The sequence below is a fragment of the Podarcis gaigeae genome, assembly GCF_964106915.1.
Source record: "Podarcis gaigeae genome assembly, chromosome: 8".
Classification (NCBI taxonomy): Eukaryota; Metazoa; Chordata; class Lepidosauria; order Squamata; family Lacertidae; genus Podarcis; species Podarcis gaigeae.
Genome location: NC_139684.1, coordinates 80699685 through 80725777, shown reverse-complemented (window position 1 = coordinate 80725777; position 26093 = coordinate 80699685). Strand labels below are relative to the sequence as shown.

The window sequence follows — 26093 nt, the reverse complement described above, 5'->3', positions numbered from 1 at the left end:
ACTCTTGGTTTCCGTCTCCCTCTGTGCACTCTTGCAACCCAGACTGCATCTTTCCTGTCGTTTTTTGAGACGGGTGCTGCTAAGTTGTATTTGAGCAAATAGTTCAGGGACTGGCTTGGCTAGTAAGGGGATAGGAGGAAGTTAATGAAAGAGCTTTGTTTGGATGATTTCCAACCCCTGGGGGGAAACCCAGTGCTGAAAATTCAGCAGCCAAGTTCCTGTTTCTCTGATCGGAGACTCACTCGGAGCCAGCAGTGGTGCTGGAACCAGATACTAGGCAAGGAGCAGAGGAAGACCCCAGAGCACGAGCTGTCAAGGGACAGAGAGCCAGATCGATTCTCCAGGAAGTGCACCCACAAGATGGACAGGCCACGCAGAACCCATGGCTGGAAGGTCTCCTGGAAGATGCTGCCCTTAGCAGGTGAGAGGTCAGCACCCTGCAATGGGGAGGACTTATTTGGGGGGAGTTGAGGATGCTGGAGGAATTTGGTCTTTGAGTACAGATCTGCATCTCTCCCACTAATGCAGATGTCGAAACCTAACTCTGTACCCGATTTTATACTTCTCCAAATGTTGTGGTGCAGTTCTCAAGAATTCAAATTAGAGGAAAGGGTTGCTTTGAGTGAAAAATCACTTTTTAAACATGTATTTATATGCTAGGGACCACCCTGTTGCACCCTCAGTTTCCTACCTACTAGGATGCAGAATCCGGACCCCATTTCCAAAGGGGTTGCTGGTAAGAGCGCTGGAAGGAAGCAGGTGGAGTTACATGCAGCTGAGCTTGGGGGAAGGATGAGGATGCTGGAGGAATTTGGTCTTTTAGTTCTAATATAGATCTGTACCTCTCAGGCTAATGCAGAAGTCTAAACCTCACTCACTGCCAGATTTCATGCTCCTCCGAATGTTGTTGTGGTGTCCTCAGGATTTCAAACTGGACCATTGTGTAGATTTGCCAGATAATGCATTTTAAATATGTACTTAAACTTGCAATGAAATTCAAAATTGGCAAGTCCCACTAAGGGTCCGCTTCACTCTCTGTTTCCTACCTACTTGGACGCAGAATCAGGGCCTCATTTCCACAGGGGTTTCTGCTAAGAGTTCTGAAAGACTGCAGATGGAGTTACATACAGACCCTCCAGGTGTCCCTGTTTTCCAGATACAGTCTCCGATTTACAGAAGCCAGTTTCTGATTTGAGCCTGGAATATCCTGCTTTTCCTTAGGATGTCCCCTTATTCACTGGAGAAACGTTGGAGGGTATGGTTACATGATGACTTTGACAATGCCTCAGAGCCGTCTAGACAAGCTGCTCTGGAGGAAGGTAGAGAGGTAGTACTTAAGGGGCAGGCAGGATCCCTGGGGAGATTAAAAAAAAAATATGGTAGAAGGATTTTTAGTGCCCAGCGAGCACTTTGTGTGAAGAAAGGAATCATTTATTAAAATGAATGTTATTTTTGTTTCAATCAATAGCGGTGATCGGCAAGACAGATTGTTTCAATAAATGGCAAAAAGATATTTTGAAATATATCTGGCAAGGGTAAAAACCAAGAATAAAATATAAAATATTGATAGATGAGAAAGAGAGAAGAGGTTTTTTCCTGTCGGATATGAGATTATATTATGAAGCTTCCTGTCTGTGCTGGTTGAAGGAATGGTTGCCACTGAAGAATCCACATATTAAAGACTTGGAATGTCATGATAATATATTTGGCTGGCATGTGTATTTGTGGTATGGCGAAAGTACATAAAGGATTTATAAATCAGATTATTATGTTCATTTGTTAAAAATGAAAAATATAAAGAAAGGAAAGGAATCATCCTGAGTCCCTGAAGGAAGTAATAAACACAGACAGATGCCGAGACCTCATTCAATGGACCCCTTTATGTTAATGTTTGCTTAGCTAGAAACATGGGAAGGTCCTGGAAGGGGAAATGCAAGAGTGCTTCCCCTTTTTTTCATGCCAGGAAAGGAACTGCCTTGCTTGCTCAATAAAGTAAGGGCTACACTTAGTGTTTGTAGGACAGCTCTTGAGGGGAATCACTGTTACGAACTAGGATATTTAGAGTGTGCTGTGACATTTCAGCAGAGATTGGATGGCTCCAGGAAATGCCTTTTTTCTTCTTCTTTAGCAGAACATGTCTTTCGTTTTCTTCTCCACACTGCAGCCTCCGTCCTGAGTTCCTGCTTCCTGTTGACTCGAGCCCAGGAGACAACTGGAATAAGTATCAGAGTTGTTCCAGAAGTGCTGAAAGAAGGAGAGAGTGTCACCTTAAAACCAGAAGGTCTTGATCTGAAGATGATTGTCAGCTGCAAATGGTACCGAGGGGCAGTTGAAGAAAGAAACATTATTGTTACATATTACCTAGCTCCAGTTACTGGTCAGGAAAAAGGACCTGCCCACACTGGCAGGGAGACTGGGAACCCAGATTGCTCCCTTGACATCACAGATTTAAAGCCAGCTGACTCTGGAATCTATTCATTTAAACCAGAAGGTCTTGGGGTTACCAGCACAGGGGCTACAAACATCACCGTTTCAGGTATGATTAACTTGCTCTCCAGTCATTCTTACTTCTTATGCACCCAAATCTATCTCCTCTGCTGCACTATGAGGTGGAGAGTTCTGTGCCTTCCTCCTTGGGGAGGGTGGGGTGTGGCTCTTGAATTTGTCCTAAACACAATTCCTCTGCCCCAAGAATGAGGCCCTACAAAATTATTCATTTTATCACAATAAAACTATACCAGAATACGCTAGTCTTGCAACTGCCTTTTTAGCTGTTCAATGGGCAAATGTTTGAGGGGGGGTTTGGGGGGAGGGGGAGTTATATTCATTTAAAAGCATTTTTAAAGCAATTAATATGCACTAACATATGGTTTGGAGGAGACTCTTGAGAGTCCCATGGACGGCAAGAAGATCATTCTTAAGGAAAACAGCCCTGAGTGCTCACTGGAAGGACAGATCCTGAAGCTGAGGCTCCAATACTTTGGCCACCTCATGAGAAGGGAAGACTCCTTGGAAAATACCCTGATGTTGGGAAAGATGGAGGGCACAAGGAGAAGGGGATGACAGAGGACGAGATGGTTGGACAGTGTTCTCGAAGCTACCAGTGTGAGTTTGACCAAATTGCAGGAGGCAGTGGAAGACAGGAGTGCCTGGCGTACTCTGGTCCATGGGGTCACGACAGTGGCGTAGTGTGGGTTGTCAGCACCTGGGGCAAGGCAAGTAATTTGCGCCCCCTAACCCGTGGATTTGCGCCCCCTAACCCTAAACCCCAGATGTTGCGCCCAGTGCGGCCGGCCCCCCCTGCACCTCCCACGCTATGCCACTGGGTCACGAAGAGTCAGACACGACAAAACAACTAAACCACATGTCAGTGGCTCAAAGTGGTTTTCTTTGATGGTTTCTCTTAAAGAGACCATAACCAGATTCAGTGACCATGAGGACCCACAAATGATGACTGTCTTTCTGTTTCATCTGCAGAAGTCCTCTCCAACCCAGTCCTGTGGCCAACAGAATCCCTAGTGGCAGAGAACACAACTGTCACCTTACACTGTAACACCTCTGACCACTTTGACGTCTCCATCCTTTGGTTCAAGGATGGTAATCCTCTCCCACCTAAGACTGGGATTTCTGAGCAGAACCGAACCCTCATGCTAACTGGCATCACCAAAGAGGACGAAGGGATCTATACGTGTCAGGCAGCCAACCCTGTCAGTAATGCTACAAGCAACCCCAGTAAGATAACTATAGCGTGTGAGTAATCCACTAATAAACCAGGAACACCTTTCCTCCTGACTCTGCTCTCCACGCTAGTGGTTTCTAACTCCCTATCGCTTTTTGTGTGGAGGTAGATTAGGGTGTTTCATCAGAGAAATGTTGGCGCGAATGGGAGAGCTGTTTTCAATGACCTCCATTTAGTGGTCAGACCGAGGGAACTGCCCACACTGGCAGGGAAACTGTGAAGCCAGATTGCTCCCTTTACATCACAAATTTAAAGCCAGCTGACTCTGGAATCTATTCATTGAAAACAGAAGGTCTTGGGGATACCAACACAGGGGCTACAAACATCACCGTTTCAGGTATGATTAACTTGCTCTCCAGTCATTCTTACTTCTTCTTTTTTTTAAATAATATTTTATTAAATTTTACAAAAGAAAAACAATACAAAAAAACAAAAACAATACATATCAAACATACCACAAACATCAAAACACCAACAAATACAAACAGTTAAAACACAACAAAAAAGAAAAAATGTAGCAAAAGTAAAAAGATTTTTGAAAACTACATAAAAAAGAAGAAAAAAAACATCTTTTCAAATTTTTATCCTTCATAAACTTATTTTCCTGACTTCCACCCACCTCCCTTTCTTGTATTCCACTTTAAAATTAGTTAGCAAATTCATTCTTATTAGTTTTATCCTTTAAAAATTCCCCTCACGTATTGTACTATCCAGATTTTTATATATCTATCCCTTCTTTCATACTCTTATTTACCTTATTTACTAGAACCCCTTCATTTCATTTCAATGTCATCAACATTCAAAAATTTTGCAGTGTTTTTGTAAGTAGATTTTAAACTTCTTCCAATCTTCTTCCACCCGCTCTTCTCCTTGATCTCGTATTCTGCCGGTCATTTCTGCCATTTCCATATAGTCCATTACTTGCATCTGCCAGTCTTCCAAGGTGGGTAGATCTTGTGTCTTCCAATGCTTTGCAATAAGTATTCTCGCTGCTGCTGTGGCATACATAAAAAAAGTCCTATCCTTCTTTGGCACCAATTGGCCGACCATGCCCAGGAGAAAGGCCTCTGGTTTCTTCAAGAAGGTATATTTAAATACCTTTTTCATTTCATTATAGATCATCTCCCAGAAAGCCTTAATCCTTGGGCACGTCCACCAAAGGTGAAAAAATGTACCTTCAGTTTCTTTACATTTCCAGCATTTATTATCGGGCCAATGATAAATTTTAGCAAGCTTGACTGGGGTCATGTACCATCTGTACATCATTTTCATAATATTCTCTCTTAAGGCATTGCATGCCGTAAATTAAATTCCAGTGGTCCATAACTGTTCCCAGTCAGCAAACATAATGTTGTGTCCAACATCTTGTGCCCATTTTATCATAGCGGATTTTACCGTTTCATCCTCAGTATTCCATTTCAACAGCAGGTTATACATTCTTGACAGTATCTTAGCATTGGGTTCTAACAATTCAGTTTCTAACTTTGATTTTTCCACCTGGAAGCCAATTTTTTTGTCCATATTATAGGCCTCTCTTACTTGAAAATAGTGTAACCAATCTCGCACCTTATCTTTGAGTTTCTCATAACTCTGTAATTTCAATTTGTCCCCCTCCTATTCCAAAATTTCCCAATATTTTGGCCAATTAGTCTCCATGTTGAGTTTTTTCAGGGCCTTTGCTTCCATAGGCGAAAGCCACCTTGGGGTTTTATTCTCCAATAAGTCTTTGTATTTAATCCAGACATTAAAAAGTGCTTTTCTAACAATATGGTTTTTAAATGCCTTATGTACTTAACCTTACCATACCACAAATATGCATGCCACCCAAATACATTATCATAACCTTCCAAATCCAAAGTGTCTGTATTCTCAAGAAGTAGCCATTCCTTCAACCAACAAAAAGCTGCTGCTTCATAATACAACTTAAGATCCGGCAGGGCAAACCCCCCTCTATCTTTTGCATCCGTAAGTATCTTAAATTTTATTCTGGGCTTTTTGCCCTGCCAGACAAATCTAGAAATGTCTCTTTGCCACCTCTTGAAACAGTCCAACTTATCTATAATTTGCAACGATTGAAACAAAAACAACATTCTCGGCAATACATTCATCTTGATAACAGCAATTCGACCAAGTAAGGAAAGCTTCAGATTTGACCAAATTTCAAGATCTTTTTTCACTTCTGACCAGCACTTCTCATAGTTGTCTTTAAACAAGTTAACATTTTTTGAAGTCATATTCACCCCCAGGTATTTTACTTTCTTTACTAATAATAAATCTGTCTCTTTCTGAAACTTTTCTTTCTCAAATGGCGTTAAGTTTTTCTCCAAAACCTTGGTTTTTAACTTATTCAGTTTAAAGCCTGTCACCTGACCAAATTCTTGAATTAATTCCAAAGCCCTTTTTGTACTGGGAACTGGCTCCTGCAATGTCAAAACTAGGTCATCTGCAAATGCTTTAAGTTTATATTGTTTAACTCCGACCTGAATACCTTGGATCTGTTGGTCCCTTCTGATCATGTTCAGCAAGACCTCCAGGACCGAAATAAAAAGCAGCAAGACCTCCAGGACCGAAATAAAAAGCAATGGGGAAATTGGGCAACCTTGTTGTGTCCCTTTCTCAATTTTAACCTCCTCTGTCACCATATTGTTAACTATTAATTTAGCCTTTTGTTCTGAATAAATCGCACCTATACTGTTTTCATATTTCCCACCCACTCCCATCCCCTGAAGATTCTTCTTCATAAAACTCCAAGAAATGTTGTCAAAGGCTTTCTCCGCGTCTACAAATATCAAAACTGCTTTTGTATTGATATTCACTTGTAACTTTTCCAAAATATTAATTATATTCCTCATGTTATCAGATAGATGTCTACCAGGGAGAAAGCCCGCTTGATCTTTATGTATCACCTCTGCTAATACTTTTTTCAGTCTTTTAGCCAAAATGTCTGCAAAAATTTTGTAATCCACATTAAGCAGGGATATGGGGCGGTAGTTCTTAAGTTGTGTCTTTTCAGACTCAGTTTTTGGTATAAGTGTGATGTAAGCTTCTTTCCACGACTCTGGTGCATTTCCCCCCTCCATAATTTCGTTGCAGACCTCCTTTAGTGGTTGGATTAAATAATCTTTCAAAGTTCTGTAATACTTGGAGGTTAACCCGTCCGGCCCTGGAGATTTGCCCAGTTGCATGTTCTGAATGGCACCTTCCACCTCTTGTTCAGATATTTTATAGTTCAATAGTAATTTATTTTCTTGAGAGATTTTTTGTAATCCATTAGTTTCCAAAAATTGATCAATTCTGGTCTCATTCTGTGGCCCTTGTGCATACAATTGTTTGAAGTATCTCTGGAAGCAACTTTTGATTTCCTGTGGATTTGGTATGTTCTTACCATCCACTTCAAGATTTGTAACAGTATTTAATTTTTGTCTCTTCTTCAACTGCCATGCTAGCAACTTTCCACATTTATTAGCTGATTCGAAGGTTTTTTGTCTCATCTGTTTGATCTTCCATTCTATATCATGATTTATCATTTTCATATATTGTACTTGATATAAGTTAATTTCTCTCAGAATCTCCTGTGACTTTGGTTTAGTCCTGAGCTTCTTCTCTCCTTCTTTGATTTTCTCCAAAATCGTTTCTTTTTTCTCGTCTTGAATTCTCCTTTTTATTGCATTCTTTTGAATCAAAAAACCTCTCATTACAGCTTTACTTGCGTCCCAGATTACTCTTTTTTCCATTGTGGTCTTCAGGTTTGTTTCAAAATAGTCTTTCATAATTTTTTTGGCCTTCTTGGTAATTTCTGGATCTCTAAACAAGGTGTCATTCATCCTCCATCTAAACATCACAGTTTCATGTATGTTAACTTGCTCTCCAGTCATTCTTACTTCTTATGCACCCAAATCTATCTATCTATGCTGCGCTCTGAGGTGGAGAGTTCTGTGCCTTCCCCCTTAGGGAGGGTGGGATGCGGCTCGTGAATTTGTCCTAAACACAATTCCTCTGCCCCAAGAATGAGACCCTACAAAATTATTCATTTTTTCATCAGAAAACTATACCACAATATGCTAGTCTTGCAAACTGCCTTTTTAGCTGTTCAAATGGGGAAATGTTTGAGGGGTTGTTGGGGTTTTTTTTTGGGGGGGGGGTTATATTCATTGAAAAGCATTTTTAAACCAATTAATATGCACTAACATATGGTGTTGGAGGAGACTCTTGAGAGTCCCATGGACTGCAAGAAGATCAAACCTCTCCATTCTGAAGGAAATCAGCCCTGAGTGCTCCCTGAAAGGACAGATCCTGAAGCTGAGGCTCCAAGACTTTGGCCACCTCATGAGAAGAGAAGACTCCCTGGAAAAGACCCTGATGTTGGGAAAGATGGAGGGCACAAGGAGAAAGGGACGACAGAGGACGAGATGGTTGGACAGTGTTCTCGAAGCTACCCGCATGAGTTTGACCAAACTGCGGGAGGCAGTGGAAGACAGGAGTGCCTGGCGTGCTCTGGACCATGGGGTCACGAAGAGTCGGACCAACTAAACAACTAAACAACAAAAACAACAACACCACATGACAGTGGCTCAAAGTGGCTTTCTTTGATGGCTTCTCTTAAAGAGACCATAACCAGATTCAGTGACCATGAGGACCCACAAATGATGACTGTCTTTCTGTTTCATCTGCAGAAATCCTCTCCAACCCAGTCCTGCGGCCGACAGAATCCCTAGTGGCAGAGAACACAACTGTCACCTTACACTGCAATACCTCTGACCACTTTGACGTCTCCATCCTTTGGTTCAAGGATGGTAATCCTGTCCCATCTAAGACTGGGCTTTCTGACCAGAACCAAACCCTCATACTAACTGGCATCACCAAAGAGGATGAAGGGATCTATACGTGTCAGGCAGTCAACCCTGTCAGTACTGCTATAAGCAACCCCAGTAAGATAACTTTGGCATGTGAGTAATCCACTAATAAACCAGGAACACCTTTCCTCCTAACTCTGCTCTCCATGCTTGTGGTTTCTAACTCCCTATCGCTTTGTGTGGAGGTAGATTATGGTGTTTCATCAGAGAAATGTTGGCACATATGGGACAACTGTTTTCAATGCTCAAGGGGCCTCAACTGCTGCTTTCAATGCTCAAAGGGCCTATAGCTCGTTATGCGGCCCACATAGCTGAGTGTGGGAGAAGAGCTTGGGGGAGCTGGAAGGATCAAAGAATATCGCTAGAGTGGGGTAAAAGGAGGTGGGGAGAGGGGGCTGGGTGGTAATACTTAGGGTGTGTGTTGGGTTTTATGCAGCACCAATGTCTCACATCAGGTGATAAAAAATACTCTACAACATGAAAAAAGAGACAATGCATGTTCTTTCATAAACCAAGAGAATATTTAATAAACATTCAGAGAGAGAGAGAAAATCACTAGATTGGGCACTGAGTTTGAGGATGAATTGGAGGGCAACACCTTGGCTTATTTTCTAGCCAATCTTATGTGAGCCAGGAAGAGTTGTATTCATTTCTGGACATTATATGCTGCTGCCTCTCTGCCCCTAAAGCTGGGTAATTCTAAAATATTGACTTTCCTTCCTTTAGTGCTTTTAGAGGGAGAGATGAGAGGCTAGATTATTGTCAACCCTTAATGCAAAATCATGAAAAAAAGTCCTTTGCTCTCCAGATTCTTCAGATGGTTCTTCTTCTTCCTCTTCTGGTTCTGCTGGAGCCCTCGCTGGGACTGTTATCGGGTCCCTGGCTGTGATATTGGTGCTAGTGGGAACACTGACTTACGTCTTCCTCCGTGAGTAAAACCAGAGCTGGCCCTGGACTGCAGGGTGCTCTCAACATGGTGCTATCAACTGTGGGATGAGTTTTACTAGTTAGGAGAGGATATATGAATTGCAATTTATACCTCCAGGCAGGGACGCGGGTGGCGCTGTGAGTTAAACCGCAGAGCCTAGGGCTTGCCAATCAGAAGGATAGCAGTTCGAATCCCCGCAACGGGGTGAGCTCCAGTTGCTCGGTCCCTGCTCCTGCCAACCTAGCAGTTCGAAAGCACATCAAGGTGCAATTAGATAAATAGGTACCGCTCCAGTGGGAAGGTAAACGCCGTTTCCATGTGCTGCTCTGGTTTGCCAGAAGCGGCTTAGTCATGCTGGCCACATGACCCAGAAGCTGTACGCTGGCTCCCTCGGCCAATAAATGAGTGCCACAACCCCAAAGTCATCCACGACTGGACCTAACGGTCAGGGGTCCCTTTACCTTTACCTTACATCCAGGCACCCACTTGCACAAGCTGAACAGAGTTTAAGATCCCATCCTTAGCAGAAAATTAAAGCATAAGAATTGCGAAGCCTTCTTTGGATAAAGCCCAGCTACAACGTTAGCTGTGTCCCCCTTTCTTACCTTTCTTGACAAAGAATCAGGCAACAGACTGGGAAGTAAGTTCAAAATACGATTTCCTTACTTATAGTCATGCATTGGTTCTCTGCAACAGCAGCAGTAAACAAACTATACAGGTAAAATACTTATATTTACAGTAAAAAACAGCCTCAGACATGTGTACGAGCTGGAGCAAGTGGAGCCCTCGTTGCTGGTTGAAGGAAGAGGGGTGGGGAGGTGAGGAAATGAAATCGCACAGAGCCCTCTCTCCCAAGTACATCTCTATGGTCTGCCTATCAGCAATACAGCTCTGTGGTAATAACCACTTCTCATGCTAACTAGCAAGAATATGCATTGTTAAGTTGGGCTGCTAATCTCCTACTACACCAGTGGCCCCAACTCTCACACACTAGTGAAGAACAGAGAGGAGGAATGATTAGCCATATATACTTTTACTTTATTTCCCTTAGACCAATAGTTTTATAAGTTGCAATTTTAATTCTGCAGTAAATAATTTAAGCTGAAGGGAAATGGGTGAGGTGTTTATTCCCACGTGGGAATCCACCAACACATGAGCTGACTTTCTGGGTGGCTCTGCTGACTGGAAAAGCAACCCTGAATAATTGGCATAGAGCACTGACATTTAAATGAGTCACCTTCTTTAGGCTGCAAGCTGTTGGGGGACTAGCATGTGTGCCTGTGTAAGAAGAGTTTGGATTTGAAATCCCGCTTTATCACTACCCAAATGAGTCTCAAAGCGGCTAACAATCTCCTTTTCCCTTCCTCCCCCACAACAAACACTCTGTGAGGTGAGTGGGGCTGAGAGACTTCAGAGAAGTGTGACTGGCCCAAGGTCACCCAGCAGCTGCATGTGGAGGAGCGAAGAATCGAATCCAGTTCACCAGATTACGAGTCCACCGCTCTTAACCACTACACCACACTGGTGTAAGAAACGGTGTCATGGTTAGAGTGTCATCCTGGGAACCTGGAGACCAGGGTTTGAATCCCTACTTGGCCACAAAGGACTTTGGGCCGGTTGTTGCTTCTCAGCCTATACTACCTTACAGGGTTGTTGTGAGGATGAAATGCAGAGCAGCAGAACTGTGTAGACCACCCTGAGCTCCTTGCAGAACAGGGTGGGATAGGATGCAATCAATCAATCAATATCAATAAACTGCATTTCTCCTTCTTGTTAAGGACAAACACTGCAAACTCAGAAGTAAGTGTTCTCGTTTGCAAACATTTTTCGGAAGCCGAACGTGCTCCGTTTTGAATATTATGCTTCTGATTTGAGTGCCACACTTCCATTTTGAGTGTTATGCTGAGGTCTGCCAGTTTTTGCTATTTATTTTGTGTTTTTGATTTTGCAGCTCTTTTGTTCTTTTGTGACTGTGGAATGCAGTTCAGCTATTGATTGATTGATTGATTGATTGATTGATTGATTATGTGACTGCAGTACATTGTTCACTGCTTTCATTTTATGGATCAATGGTCTCATTAGATAGTAAAATTCATGTTAAATTGCTGTTTAAGGGAGTTGTTTTTAAAAGTCTGGAACGTCTTAATCCATTTTGCATTACTTACTATGGGAAAGTGTGCCTTTGTTTTGGAACACTTTGGTTTGGGAACAGACTTTGGTTTGAGAACCAAGGCACCACTGTATTAACAAGAGCCCATCAGTGGCTCTCACAATTAACCCAGGGTTACAGACACAACTCAGAAAGCTGGCCTTAAGATGGCCTCGTACATTTTAGGGCCTTATGGGCAATTGTCTTCCTCATGTACCTACCCAACAGAACATAGAAAGCGGCCGAATACCAAGGCACCCCTTTAGTCTCTCAAGCCGAGTAAAGCCTACACTGAATGGCAGCTGCTCTCCCAGATTTCAAGCAGGGATCTCTCCCTCCAGAAGAGAAATGTATGTGCACCTAGATGGCCAGCTGCAAAGGTGTGCAAGTCTCCTGAAGGGTTGTAGAGTCAGGTGGAAATGGGTGTTTCAGCAAGTGAAGCTTTTCTCTGCTCACACTGCAAAAGAAGCCCTGCGGGAACTGGACCTGAAATCCTTCCTTCATTGAATTCACAGTGGCAGGCCCTGTACAGTGGTACCTCAGGTTACATACGCTTCAGGTTACATACAGTTCAGGTTACACACTCCGCTAACCCAGAAATAGTTCTTCAGGTTAAGAACTTTGCTTCAGGATGAGAACAGAAATCATGCTCTGGTTGTGCGGCAGCAGCAGGAGGCCTCATTAGCTAAAGTGGTGCTTCAGGTTAAGAACAGTTTCAGGTTAAGAACAGACCTCCGGAACAAATTAAGTACGTAACCTGAGGTACCACTGTATTCCAAATTATTCAAATTCCAGGCAGAGGATGCCCAAGTTCCCTGAAAGTGTAAACCTTAAGCCTTAAAGACACTTGCGCTGATTTCCGTCTCTTCTTACAAGCCGTGCTGCTTCCAAGAATATAAATACATAAATAAATGTATTCTTATGCTGGCCAGGAAAACAAATGAAAGCAAACGTGGATTTGACTCTGTGGCTTCCACCTGACCATCCTCATTTTCTCTTTAGACCTTGCAGCCCAGAAGCCCTTCTGTCTACGAAGAGATAAAGAGATAAAGACATGGACCCAGCAACTGCCTCTCCGCTGCTGAGGCCTCTCCTGGGCCCTCAAGCCTCTTCACTGATCCGATCTCTTCCTTTCAGATGGTGCTGAGTAAATACAGGGCAGGTCCTTCTGGAAATCCTAGTCCTTGTTCTGAACAAAGGAAGCAGCCTTGGTCCCCAAGGGACTCTCACACTGGGAAAGACTTGCAGATACTGAGACAGAGACACAAAGGAAACTCCTCCTGGAACGGCCAGGCAGAAATCCTTGGAATTGCATCTTGTGTGACTGAAGGATTAATGCGGAGGGAGAAGAAAGAAAAGAAAAGGGAAATTCCTCGTGAAAATTCACCTGCATTTTAATATAAATATAATATATTTACATATATATGTAAATATAATAAATTTAATGTGATACACACATTTTTCCAAATAGTTTTCACAAATGTTCACATAAAAAAACCTGAAGGTTTCTTACTAGGAATTTTAGGACCAGAAATACCTAAGGATCAGAAGAGACTGTTTATGTATACTATAGTAGCTGCACGGATGCTGCTTGCCCTAAGTGTTGGAATTCTGCCTTGGTCAGAGGGATGTGCCAGTCTTCCAGGCACCGGCAGATATTCCTTGTCGACCTCCCGCTTCTCCACTCTGCTGATAAGCAGGCGAGATCTCGGCGATTCTTCTCAGACTGTGAGAAAAACACACTGTTCTTCCTCTCTCCCCTTTGGTGTCCCCAGGGAGGGGAAAGAAGCAGACAGAAATCTATTTACATCTTTTATTTCTGTCTTTCACTTCAGTACAGAGAAATATGTCTGCACTCAACAGCAGTAAGAATAAACACCACCCATGTACTTCCATTACAGGTCATATGACACACACACACTGAGCTAACATCCGGTGCTCAGTACAGAATGGACTGCCCCTTTGTTCCCATGGCAACAGTCACACACTTCCTGTTTGGCTTTGCAGCCACAAGCAGCAGACCTGGCTGCTATAGCCTTTTGCTTGCTGCTGCATTGCTGCTTTAGAATAACATACTCCCCCTAAAGTATCAATGCGTGCAGCGAGCAAAGCGTCATCCAGAGAAGAAAACAAACAGTTGTTATACTTATAACATTCCCCTGTTGTTTCAGTTCCACCCTTGGAACTACCCGCCACTGGTTTTACCAATGTACCTCTCTGGTTGTGTGACTTCCAAGGAATGAGTGCTTCTGCATTACCTTGGTTAGCAACTCTCTGTTGTGCCCTTGTCTCTGACTCAGACACAGCTTCAATTTGACCTTGGTCATTTACAACAGCAACAGCTAAGTTAGCAAACTCTTGTGAATACCTCTTTGGTGGTACACCCTTCGTTGCTCTCTCAGACCTACGTAAGAGGTGCTGCTCTTCCTTGCTTTCTGGTTCAGCCTCTGAACTCTCTGGAGAACCAGTACTAAGCTTAATCAGTGGTTGATCCTCCTCTTCTGAGGGTCTAGTCATTATGTGAGATTTCCTCTCAATGACTGTGACAACTGAGCTGTCTGAGCTATTGCTGTCATCATCAGTACTACTGAACTCAATAAGATCAAACTCATCATCATCATCAGAATCATGATCATCTCCTGTGGGAAATGTGTGAACAATCACTCTCTCCTGTTCAGGAGCACTCTCTAGGAATTTTGTGAGAATCACCTGACCAGATTCAGACAAAATTACTCTGTAGAGACCTTTTTCATAACCCACAAAAATGCCTCTGGCATTCTTTACCCCACCTGGAGCTTCTGTTCTCACATGAGACCCAAAAACCTTGAAATGGGCAACAGAAGGTTTTCTGTGGAACAGTTTCTCAAAAGGAGAACATCCCAACTCTTTTGAAAACTTTCTCAACCATGTATAACAAAATGACATTAGCGACTCAGCCCAGTACTCATGTGGCAGATGTGAACTTAGCAATTGCGCATGCATTCCCTTTTGCAATTCTTTGTTCACCCTAACACAAACACATCTGTTCCAAGCTTCTTCGGAACTAGCAATTTTGTGTCTTATCCCTTTCTTCTTCAGGAACCTCTGGAAATCCTGTAAGAGAAAAATTGGCTTCTCATCTGTGCAAAGACAAGCAATGTTAGCATCATGCATATTTTTAACTTTGTCACAAAACTCTTTAAACCTTTCTAAGGCTTCTTTCAGTCTCTCCAAAAGATAAATCCAGACAAAACCTGTGAAAGAATCAACACATATTAGGTAATACTTTACATTGCCCTCTAGATGGTGCTAAAGGACCAATCACATCAGCATACACCCGCTGAAATGCCTTGTCGACCCTCGAGGTGACCTGCTTGGCGTTCTTCTTGGCTACACCTGCAAAAGAGATCATGTCAGAATTACAAGAACTACACTCCATGTAATCACTTTGATCAAAAGTCAACAAATACAGTCCATCTTTCTCTTTGGCAGAAAGATACAACTCTCCATCTTTGTAGATTTCGCAGTGTTGATCATCATAGGACAGTTTTAGTCCCTTCTTGGCAATCTGCGAAACGCTGAGCAGATTGTACTTCAACTCTGGAACCAAATAAACATTGTTTATAGTCAAGTCCAGACTTTTAAGATACACAGTCCTAATTCCGGTGGCTTCCAGCTCTTGACCGTTGGCTTGTTGCACCGCGAAGCTTTGCTTCTTAAACGACGAAAATAGTCCTCTGTGTCGACACATATGCTGCGTACACCCAGTGTCTAGGACAAAGAAATTCCCTGCTTCTGGTGTGGCTTTTAGCGACATCAAAGCCTTTGCAGTCTTTGCCTTTGGCTTGGTGTGACCTTTGTCTGACGCCTCAGACTTTGTGGAGCTTCCCTTGGCTCCTTTGTTCTGACGTGGCTTCTTGCAGTTCCGCTGAAGATGCCCAGTCTGTCCACAATTGTAGCATCGGACAACGTTCAAAGCTACAGCATCTCCTCCAGTAGCAACAGCAGTGGGGGTGTCAGAACTCCGTTCTTGTCTCCCCCTGTCCTTCACGTCCAGGACAGCAAGTCTGTCCTGTTCATTCAGAACCACGGCAAAGACCCTTTCCGAAGTTAGATCTTGCGCTGGGAGGGACCCCAGCTGACTGGCAACTGTTTTGTAAGTCCGATTCAGACTGTTGATCACCATGAAGCAAAACACTTCCTCATCCAGATGGAAATTGCGTTCCACCATCTGTTGACGCAGAAATTTCATTTCCGTCAGGTGCGCTTGAACATCTCCATCAGGCGCAAGCCTCAGGTTGGTCAGCTTCTCAAAATACAGCAACGCTGAAGAACCTGCATCTCTCTGATGTGTCCTTCTCAGCGTGTCCCAAACATATTTCGCGTGCTGTAAATCTTGTATATGGATAAGCTGCGAGTCTGACACGCACAGAATTGTAGCAGTTCTGGCCTTCACATCCTGTGACTCCCAAGCACGCGTTGGTGCTGCAGGGATGGGGTTCTCAATCACCCCAAACAGTCTCTGATTCTGCAGCAAGGCCTTCATCTTAATAGACCAAGATGCATAATTGTCACTGGTCAGGAGGGGTGGAGAAGGCAGACCTCCCTTCTTTGCATCCATTTTAAGTCCTTGCATTGACTCTCAAACACAAGCCTCTAAAATCCAATAGCTGGCTTGTTTACACTCTTGTGCACCTGGCAGCTCTAACACTGGCCGCTTGTAAAGTCCCTTCCAACAGTACATTTGGGCCTAAGTCATAACAAAGCTTGTTTTTGCCTCTCTGAGGCATAGCCTGACTGTACAGCCCTTATCTTGAAACTGGCCTGCGTTGCTAAGCAACAACATTCCTTTCCTTGGACAGGAAAAACCACAGGAATGTCTGGAATGCAGAGCTCTTCTCTCTCGGAGCTGTTTTTCGAAAACGCTGCTCCCTTGTAGCAGAGAATGAATCGATCTGCATTCACACTTTTAAGCCCGAAAATCTCATCCCTGGGCTCCGTAGCTTGGCTCAGCTTCGTCTGGTCAGCTTCTGGCTGCAGAGGGATTAGCCTCCATTTCAGGCTTCCATGGAGAGGGATGAAAATAGCAGCTCTGCCACTATTTCTGCAGACTTCCATGGATCGTAGAAACCATCAGCTCTGGTTCCACTGTTGGAATTCTGGCCCGGTCAGAGGTATGTGCCTATCTGTCGAGGCACCGGCTGAATTCCTTTGACCTCCCTCCGGCGACTCCCGGCAGGAAAAACACACGAGGTCCGTTCCGGCGATTTTTCCCAGGCTGTGAGAAAAACACACCAACTGCTTCTCCTCCTCCCTGCTCCCCAGGGAGGGGAATCAGACTCAGACAGAAATGTAACTACATGCTTTTATTCCTGTCTTTAGCAGTAATACAGTAAAAGATGTCTGCTCTCTTCAACAAACAGAGAGAAAAAACACCACCCATGTACTTCCAGTACAGGTCATATGACAGACACACACTGAGCTAACATCCGGTGCTCAGTACAGAATGGACTGCCCCTTTGTTCCCATGGCAACAGTCACACACTTCCTGTTTGGCTTTGCAGCCACAAGCAGCAGACCTGGCTGCTACAGCCTTTGCTTGCTGCTGCATTGCTGCTTTAGAATAACACTAAGATGGAAGGAGGACAATCTACCTACAAAAGAAGAATGGCAGATAAAGATGATGGACTATGCCAAATTGGCTATAATGACCGGGAAAATCAGAGATCAAGAAGACAATAAATTTAACAAAGAATGGGGATTTTTTTAAACAGTTACTTGAAAGAACACTGTAAACAATTGAAAATATTAGCAGGATTTTGAAAACACTTGCAATGAGGAGAAAACTATGATAAAAATTTGAGTTTTAGGTAAATATGGAGAATATGATATGAAGCAGTTTGAAAAGAATACCTGGGAAAACCATGGAGGGAAGTTTGGGGATTCTGAGAATCCTATTTGTAAAATGATTGTGATTTATGTATGGTGATGAATGTTAAAAGTGAAAATGAATTAAAAAATGTTTAAGAGAGAGAGAGAGGTGGAAGGATGCCAGGACCCTGCCAGAGCCTCGTGTCTCCTTCCCAATGTGGGAATGTTCAGAGTGGCAGGAGAGGATATATTGTTTACTAATATCCTTCCTAACATGTGCTAGCAAGTTCCTTTATGTAGCAGAGTTACATTCCCCTTTTCATGCACAGCAGATAGCTGGTTGCAGGCTCGTGTGAGCCTCTCACTACTATACAATTCAAACTGTCTCAGACTGAATTGTACGTTTCTGGTAAGTTCCCTTAAATCCCTCTTAAAAGAATAAAGACACCACAATCTTATTTAAAATCAATAAAAGAAGTTTACTCACATCAGTTCACAGTTGGATTCCTGAAGGCAGACTTAGTTACAAATACAGTGGTACCTCTGGTTGCGAATGGGATCCGTTCTGGAGCCCCGTTTGCAACCTGAGCAGAATGCAACGCGCGTCTGCGCATGCGCGAGTCACGATTCACCGTTTCTGCGCACATGTGTGACATCATTTTGAGCGTCTGCGCATGCGCAAGTGGTGAAACTCGGAAGTAATGGAAAGGGTTACTTCTGGGTCACCGCGGTACGTATCCTGAAAGAACGTAACCTGAACCTAACATGACAAGAGGTATGACTGTATGTACATGTGGATCTACCCCATATGGGGGAATAATCCCAGTGCTTCTGCTAGCTGAGAGCTAGCAGAGCAATCCTAGCTAAAAGCTGGTCAAATGAAGAAAGTGAAAAAGAGGAAGGTGTGCTGCGTGACTCGTCCTTTTATTACCGGTACAGGTTAGGTCACGCCCACCGTCTACCACATGCAAAAGGAAGGATGCTCCAGCCAAGAGGAACAGGAAGTTTCGACTGGCTGGACCAAACATTCCCTCGCATTCTTCTCTAGCACTACAAGGAATGTTGTACTTGACTGCCTCTCATGGATCACATCCCACACCCAAAGCCTGGCACCTCGCTTGGGGGGCTTTAGGAAGGCAGTGTGAGGGCTGGGCAGGGCCATCAAATGTTGGCCTCACTTTCCTCCAACCCCCTTCCCCGTGTGACAAGGCAGTGTGCACACTGTGGGTTCCTTGCCAATGTCTTCTTGTGGGCCACTTGCTATGAAATGTTGGACCACCCTGGTCTACAGGATCTCACATGCGTACATCACACATGCGTAGAAATGGGGAAGAAAGACCCAAGGAGTAGCTGGTCCATTTTAGCCATTTGAGGGGACATCCAAATAGTACCCAAGGGGTGTGAACATGCAAGAGACACAGGAACTCTATAAGGAGGAGCAGAGCAATGGGAGACAGAGAGAGAAAGGAGGTGGTGAAAGGGATAGAAAGGCCTTCTTTTGGTACCAAAACACAAGTCTAAAGGGTAGTAGTGACCTCCTCTCTCTCTCCACATCAACCACAAGTCTTGGCCGATGAGGAAAAATGCTGTGAAACAAAGAGAGAATTGTGTCGCTATAGGTATTCAAAGGTTGCAGCAAGAACTCAATTCTCGGTTTCAGTCTCCCTTTGTGTACTCTTGCAACCCGGACTGCATCTTTGCTGTCGTTTTTTGAGGCGGGTGCTGCTAAGTTGTATTTGAGCAAATAGTTCAGGGATTGGCTTGGCTAGTAAGGGGATAAGAGGAAGTTAATGAAAGAGCTTTGATTGGATGATTTCCAACCCTTGGGGGAAAACCCAGTGCTGAAAGTTCAGCAGCCAAGTTCCTGTTTCTCTGATCGGAGACTCACTCGGAGCCAGCAGTGGTGCTGGAACCAGATACTAGGCAAGGAGCAGAGGAAGACCCCAGAGCACGAGCTGTCAAGGGACAGAGAGCCAGATCGATTCTCCAGGAAGTGCACCCACAAGATGGACAGGCCACGCAGAACCCATGGCTGGAAGGTCTCCTGGAAGATGCTGCCCTTAGCAGGTGAGAGGTCAGCACCCTGCAATGGGGAGGACTTATTTGGGGGGGAGTTGAGGATGCTGGAGGAATTTGGTCTTTTAGCTCAGATCTGTATCTCTCCCACTAATGCAGATGTCGAAACCTAACTCTACACCCGATTTCATAGAGGAAGGTGGTGTTTTGAGTGAAAAATCACTTTTTAAACATGTATTTATATGCAAAAGGCCTGCTAGGGACCACCCTGTTGCACCCTTGGTTCCGTACTTATTGGATGCAGAATCTGGACCCCATTTCCAAAGGGGTTGCTGGTAAGAGCGCTGGAAGGAAGCAGGTGGAATTACATGCAGCTGAGCTTGGGGGTAGGATGAGGATGCTGGAGGAATTTGGTCTTTTAGTTCTAATATAGATCTGCACCTCTCAGACTAATGCAGAGGTCTAAACCTCACTCACTGCCAGATTTCATGCTCCTCCGAATGTTGTGGTGTCCTTCTCAAGAATTCAAACTAGACCATTGTGTTAATTTGCAAGAAAATGCATTTTAAATGTGTACTAAAACTTGTAATGAAATGCAAAATTGGCAAGTCCCACTAAGGGCCACACCGCTTCACCCTCTGTTTCCTACCTACTTGGACGCAGAATCAGGGCCCCATTTCCACAGGGGTTTCTGCTAAGAGTTCTGAAAGACTGCAGATGGAGTTACATACAGACCCTCCAGGTGTCCCTGTTTTCCAGACACAGTCTCTGATTTACAGAAGCCAGTTTCTGATTTGACCCTGGAATATCCTGCTTTTACTTAGGATGTCCCCACATTCATTGGAGAAATGTTGGACACATGGTTACATACAGCTGAGTTGGGTGGGGGATGACTTTGACAACGCCTCAGAGCCTTCTAGAAAAGCAGCTCTGGAGGAAGGTAGTACTAAAGGGGCAGGCTGGAGCCCAGGGGAGATTTAAAAAAATATATGGTAGAAGGATTCTTAGTGCCCAGCGAGCACTTTGTGTGAAGAAAGGAATCATTTATTAAAATGAATGTTATTTTGTTTCAATCAATACCGGAGATCGGCAAGACAGATTGTTTCAATAAATGGCAAAAAGATATTTTGAAATATATCTGGCAAGAGTAAAAACCAAGAATAAAATATAAAATATTGATAGATGAGAAAGAGAGAAGAGGTTTTTCCCTGTCGGATATGAGATTATATTATGAAGCTTCCTGTCTGCGCTGGTTGAAGGAATGGTTGTCACTGAAGAATCCGCATATTAAAGACTTGGAATGTCATGATAATATATTTGGCTGGCATGTGTATTTGTGGTATGGTGAAAGTACATAAAGGATTTATAAATCAGTTTATTATGTTCATTTGTTAAAAATGAAAAATTGTAAAGAAAAGAAAGAAATCATCCTGAGTCCCTGAAGGAAGTAAACACAGACAGATGCCCAGATCTCCTTCACTGGACCCCTTTATGTTAATGTTTGCTTACCTAGAAACATGGGAGGGTCCTGGAAGGGGAAATGCAAGAGCGCTTCCCCTTTCTTCATGCCTGCCCCAGAAGAAGGCTGAGGCTGAGCTGACAGGAAGGGAACTGCCTTCTTGCTTGCTCAATAAAGTAAGGGCTACACTTAGTGTTTGCAGGAAGCTCTTGGGGGGAATCACTGTTACGAACTGGGATATTTAGAGTGTGCGGCAGGTTAGATGGGTCCGGGAAATGCCTTTTTTTCTTCTTCTTTAGCAGAACATGTCTTTTGTTTTCTTCTCCAAACTGCAGCCTCCGTCCTGAGTTCCTGCTTCCTGTTGACTCGAGCCCAGGAGACAACTGGAATAAGTATCAGAGTTGTTCCCAAACTGCTGAAAGAAGGAAATAGTGTCACCTTAACACCAGAAGGTCTTGATCTGAGGAAGCTTAGTAACTGCAAATGGTACCGAGGGGCAGTTGATGAAAAAAACACTATTATTTCATTTTTCCTAGCTCCATTTAGTGGTGAGTCCAAGGAACCTGCCTACACTGGCAGGGAAACTGTGAATCCAGATTGCTCCCTTCACATCACAGATTTAAAGCCAGCTGACTCTGGAATCTATTCATTTAAACCAGAAGGTCCTGGGGTTACCAACATAGGGGCTACAAACATCACCGTTTCAGGTATGATTAACTTGCTCTCCAGTCATTCTTACTTCTTATGCACCCAAATCTATCTCCTCTGCTGTGCTCTGAGGTGGAGAGTTCTGTGCCTTCCTCCTTGGGGGGGGGGGGGATGCAGCTTGTGAATTTGTACTAAACACAATTCTTCTGCGCGAAGAATGAGGCCCTACAAAATTATTCATTTTTTCATCAGAAAGCTATACCAGAATATGCTAGTCTTGCAACTGCCTTTTTAGCTGCTCAAATGGGGAAATGTTTGAGGGGTTGTTGGGGTTTTTTTTTGGGGGGGGGTTATATTCATTGAAAAGCATTTTTAAACCAATTAATATGCACTAACACATGTCAGTGGCTCAAAGTGGCTTTCTTTTATGGCTTCTCTTAAAGAGACCATAAACAGATTCAGCAATCTGTTTCGTCTGCAGAAATCCTCTCCAGCCCGGTCCTGCGGTCGACAGAATCCCTAGTGGCAGAGAACACAACTGTCACCTTACACTGCAACACCTCTGACCACTTTGACGTCTCCATCCTTTGGTTCAAGGATGGTAATCCTGTCCCATCTAATACTGGGCTTTCTGACCAGAACTGAACCCTCATGCTAACTGGCATCACCAAAGAGGACGAAGGGATCTATACGTGTCAGGCAGTCAACTCTGTCAGTACTGCTATAAGCAACCCCAGTAGGATAACTTTGCCATGTGAGTAATCCACTAATAAACAAGGAACACCTTTCCTCCTGACTCTGCTCTCCATGCTAGTGGCTTCTAACTCCCGATCGCTTTTTGTGTGGAGGTAGATTATGGTGTTTCATCAGAGAAATGTTGGTGCGAATGGGAGAGCTGTTTTCAATGCTAAAAGGGCCTATAGCTTGTTATGCGGCCCACATAGCTGAGTGTGGGATAAGAGCTTGGTGGAGCTGGAAGGATCAAGGAATATCGCTAGACTGGGGAAGAAGAAGGTGGGGGAGAGGGGGTTGGGTGCTAATATTTAGGGTGTATGTTGGGTTTTATGCAGCACCAGTGTCTCACATCGTGATAAAAAAGGCTCTACAACTTGAAAAAAGAGACAATGCATGTTCTTTCATAAACCAAGAGAATATTTAATAAAAAACATTCAGAAAGAAAGAGAAAATCTCTAGACTGGGCACTGAGTTTGAGGAAGAACTATTTCTCACCTTTTGGAGGGCAACACCTTGGCTTATTTTCTAGCCAATCTTATGTGAGCCAGGAAGAGCTGCATTCATTTCTGGACATTATATGCTGCTGCCCCTCTGCCCCCAAAGCTGGGTAATTCTAACATATTGACTTTCCTTCCTTTAGTGCTTTTAGAGGGAGAGATGAGAGGCTAGATTATTGTCAACCCTTAATGCAAAATCATGGGGGGGGAAAGTCCTTTGCTCTTCAGATTCTTCAGATGATTCTTCTTCTTCCTCTTCTGGTTCTGCTGGAGCCCTCGCTGGGACTGTTATCGGGTCCCTGGCTGTGATATTGGTGCTAGTGGGAACACTGACTTACGTCTTCCTCCGTGAGTAAAACCAGAGCTGGCCGTCAACTGCAGGATGCTCTCAACATGGAACCCCGAATGGGTGGCATAGTGTACTGACATTTAAATGAGTCACCTCCTTTAGGCTGTAAGCTGTTGGGGGACTAGCATGTGTGCCTGTGCAAGAAGAGTTTGGATTTGATATCCCACTTTATCACTACCCGAAGGAGTCTCAAAGCGGCTAACAATCTCCTTTTCCCTTCCTCCCCCACAACAAACACTCTGTGAGGTGAGTGAGGCTGAGAGGCTTCAGAGAAGTGTGACTGGCCCAAGGTCACCCAGCAGCTGCATGTGGAGGAGCTGGGAAGCGAACCTGGTTCACCAGATTACGAGTGCACCGCTCTTAACCACTACACCACACTGGTGTAAGAAACAGTGTCATAGTTAGAGTGTCATCCTGGGAACCTGGAGACCAGGGTTTGAATCCCCACTTGGCCACAAAGGACCTTGGGCCAGTTGTTGCTTCTCAGCCTATCCTACCTCACAGGGTTGTTGTGAGGATGAAATGCAGAGCAGCAGAACTGTGTAGACCACCCTGAGCTCCTTGGAGAACAGGGTGGGATAGGATGCAATCAATCAATATCAATAAACTGCAGTTTTCCTTCTTGTTAAGGAGAAGTTTCAAACAAATGCTTCTTAAAAAGCATAAAGAAATGGTCTTGCTGCAGTTTGCTTCATGTTACTCTGCTCTCCGGGGCAGATCTGTAGGGTCTGTTGTAGGATTTGAGGTCCACATTACGAGTTTATTCCCAGACTTCTCCTTCCTCCAGGTGTCTGTCGTCGAAATGGCAAAACCTCCACCCAGGTTGTATCCACCCCTCAAATATATGAGAACGTTCTTCCACCTGGACAGGTGAGTGACTCAGGGGGCCTCCAGTTGGTCGTTTGGGGTGAGATGGGAACACCTTAAGCATGGCACCCACCAGCCACCAACAGCATCTAAATGCCATGCCATCTCCACCTCCACCCCTTTGATCTGGGTTTCCTATTTTCAGGGGAAATTTAATAAGTTAAAAAAAACACCCTATTGGCCACAATCAACCTGTTTATGTACCTGTCTAACCTCCAACACATTTGGGGATGGTATGATTGGAAATTTGTATCTGATGTAGAAATATTTCATCTTTCTTTCTCCTCCTGAACTGTGAAGAACTCTGGCGGACTTCAGTTCTCTGCCAGGAGCATTAACGGAGGGTCGATTATAACCAGGCTCTGTTGGAAGAAAGATGATAACCTTGCAAGGAAGGCTGCCATCAAACTACTTTCTTATGCTGTTGTTTATTGCCAATATTATGATGGGTTTAGAATGGAGCCAATCCTCTAAAGCATTTACCTGGTAGACAAGGAGTAGGAAAACTGAGTTCTGGGGGTTGAATATCACTTTGCCTGTCGCTCAGTCTTTCCACAACATACACTCCTTCTCAGGTCATGTCTACCACCAACCTGGCTTCACACCTTGCCGGAGTGTTTTTGCCTGACTGGAATAAAAGAAATTGAATTCTCAGAATTCTGCACTGACACACTGCAAGAACTGGGCATCAGGGCTACAGTGAGGTGCTACCTTCAATATATTTTTGTCGTTGACCCAGGTTCATCCTGAAAATTCCTCCAGTGCTGCCAACACATATGAGGTGAGTCCTTTGTGCTTCAAAGTGTTTGGAAATGCCAAATATGACCAAATATCTGTTACAGTGGTCCCTTGGTTCTCAAACGCCTTGGTACTCAAGCAACTTTGAACCCAAACGCTGCAAACCCAGAAGTAAGTGTTCTGGTTTATGAACATTTTTCAGAAGCCGAATATGCTCCGTTTTGAGTGTTACACTTCTGATTTGAGTGCCACACTTCCGTTTTGAGTGTTATGCTGAGGTCTGTCAGTTTTTGCTATTTATTTTGCGTTTTTGATTTTGCACCTCTTTTGTTTTCTTTTTGTGACTGTGGAACGCAGTTCAGGTATGGATTGATTGATTATGTGACTGCAGTACATTGTTCATTGCTTTCATTTTATGGATCAATGGTCTCATTAGATAGTAAAATTCCTGTTAAAAATTGCTGTTTAAGGGGGTTGTTTCTAAAAGTCTGGAACCAGTGGCGTAGCGTGGGGGGTGCAAGGGGGGCCGGCCGCACCGGGCGCAACTTCTGGGGGGGGCGCGCTTGCTGCCTCCGGAGTCGCCGAGGAGCCGCTGCCTGCATTGCCGCCCTGGCTGCTTCAGCCGCGTCCGACAGCCGGCTCGAGGCTCCTTCCGGCCGGGTCTCCCGACGGGGCGCTGCGGGCGGAGGCTCCGGCACCAAGCGCCACGGCGCCCAGGCTCGGCTCGCTGTCTGGATGCACGCAGCCCACCAAACGCGCCACCGGCGGCGAATGCAGCGCCCAGCCGGAGCCACCTGCGCTCTAGTGCCTGCGCGCCAAGACCGCCCACCCGCCCCGACGGGGCCCACCCACCCGCGCCGGAGGCCGGCCGACGCACTGGCCCCAGAGCCGCCCCTCCCCGCGCCAGAAAGAAGCCGCGTCGGGGCTAGCCGGGCGGGGAGTGAGACCGAGAAGGCTGCGCCGCGACGCCCAAAGACGCGCGTCTTGGCGCAAAGGGGCCCACGGCACCCAGACGCAGAAGGGACCCTCTCCCCCTGAGCCGCCACTGAACTGCAATTCCCAGCTCCCTTGGCAAATCCCAGTCCCCAATCCCCAAGATGCTTTATTTGAGGCAGGGGTCCTTTAATTGCAAAAACAACACCACGGAGGGCAGTAGTCACCACGGAGTTTGCCCCAGAGTAGAGCCGTCAGTATTAATGACCATGGTTAGGGGGTAGGGGGCGCAAGTTACTTGCCTTGCCCCGGGTTAGGGGGGCGCAAATTAC

General features: G+C 44.6%; 1 protein-coding gene across 3 annotated transcripts in view; it reads left to right on the top strand.

Annotated features, from left to right (window-relative positions):
• Positions 1-214: 214 nt before the first annotated feature.
• Positions 215-26093, top strand: part of LOC310851541 (cell adhesion molecule CEACAM16-like) — a 28212-nt gene continuing 2333 nt past the window's right edge. Inside the window, exons 1-7 of one of the 3 annotated variants that reach the window (XM_083754071.1) lie at positions 215-421; positions 2165-2536; positions 8413-8685; positions 21612-21701; positions 23103-23222; positions 24011-24093; positions 24830-24871. In XM_083754071.1, coding sequence (XP_083610197.1) covers positions 361-421; positions 2165-2536; positions 8413-8685; positions 21612-21701; positions 23103-23222; positions 24011-24093; positions 24830-24871 — 1041 coding nt within the window. In that variant the 5' untranslated portion in view covers positions 215-360. Of the gene's footprint in view, positions 422-2164; positions 2537-8412; positions 8686-19454; positions 19587-21329; positions 21702-22123; positions 22624-23102; positions 23223-24010; positions 24094-24829; positions 24872-26093 lie in introns of those variants that run through there. The other 2 variants (XM_083754072.1, XM_083754073.1) reach the window with 2 other exon arrangements.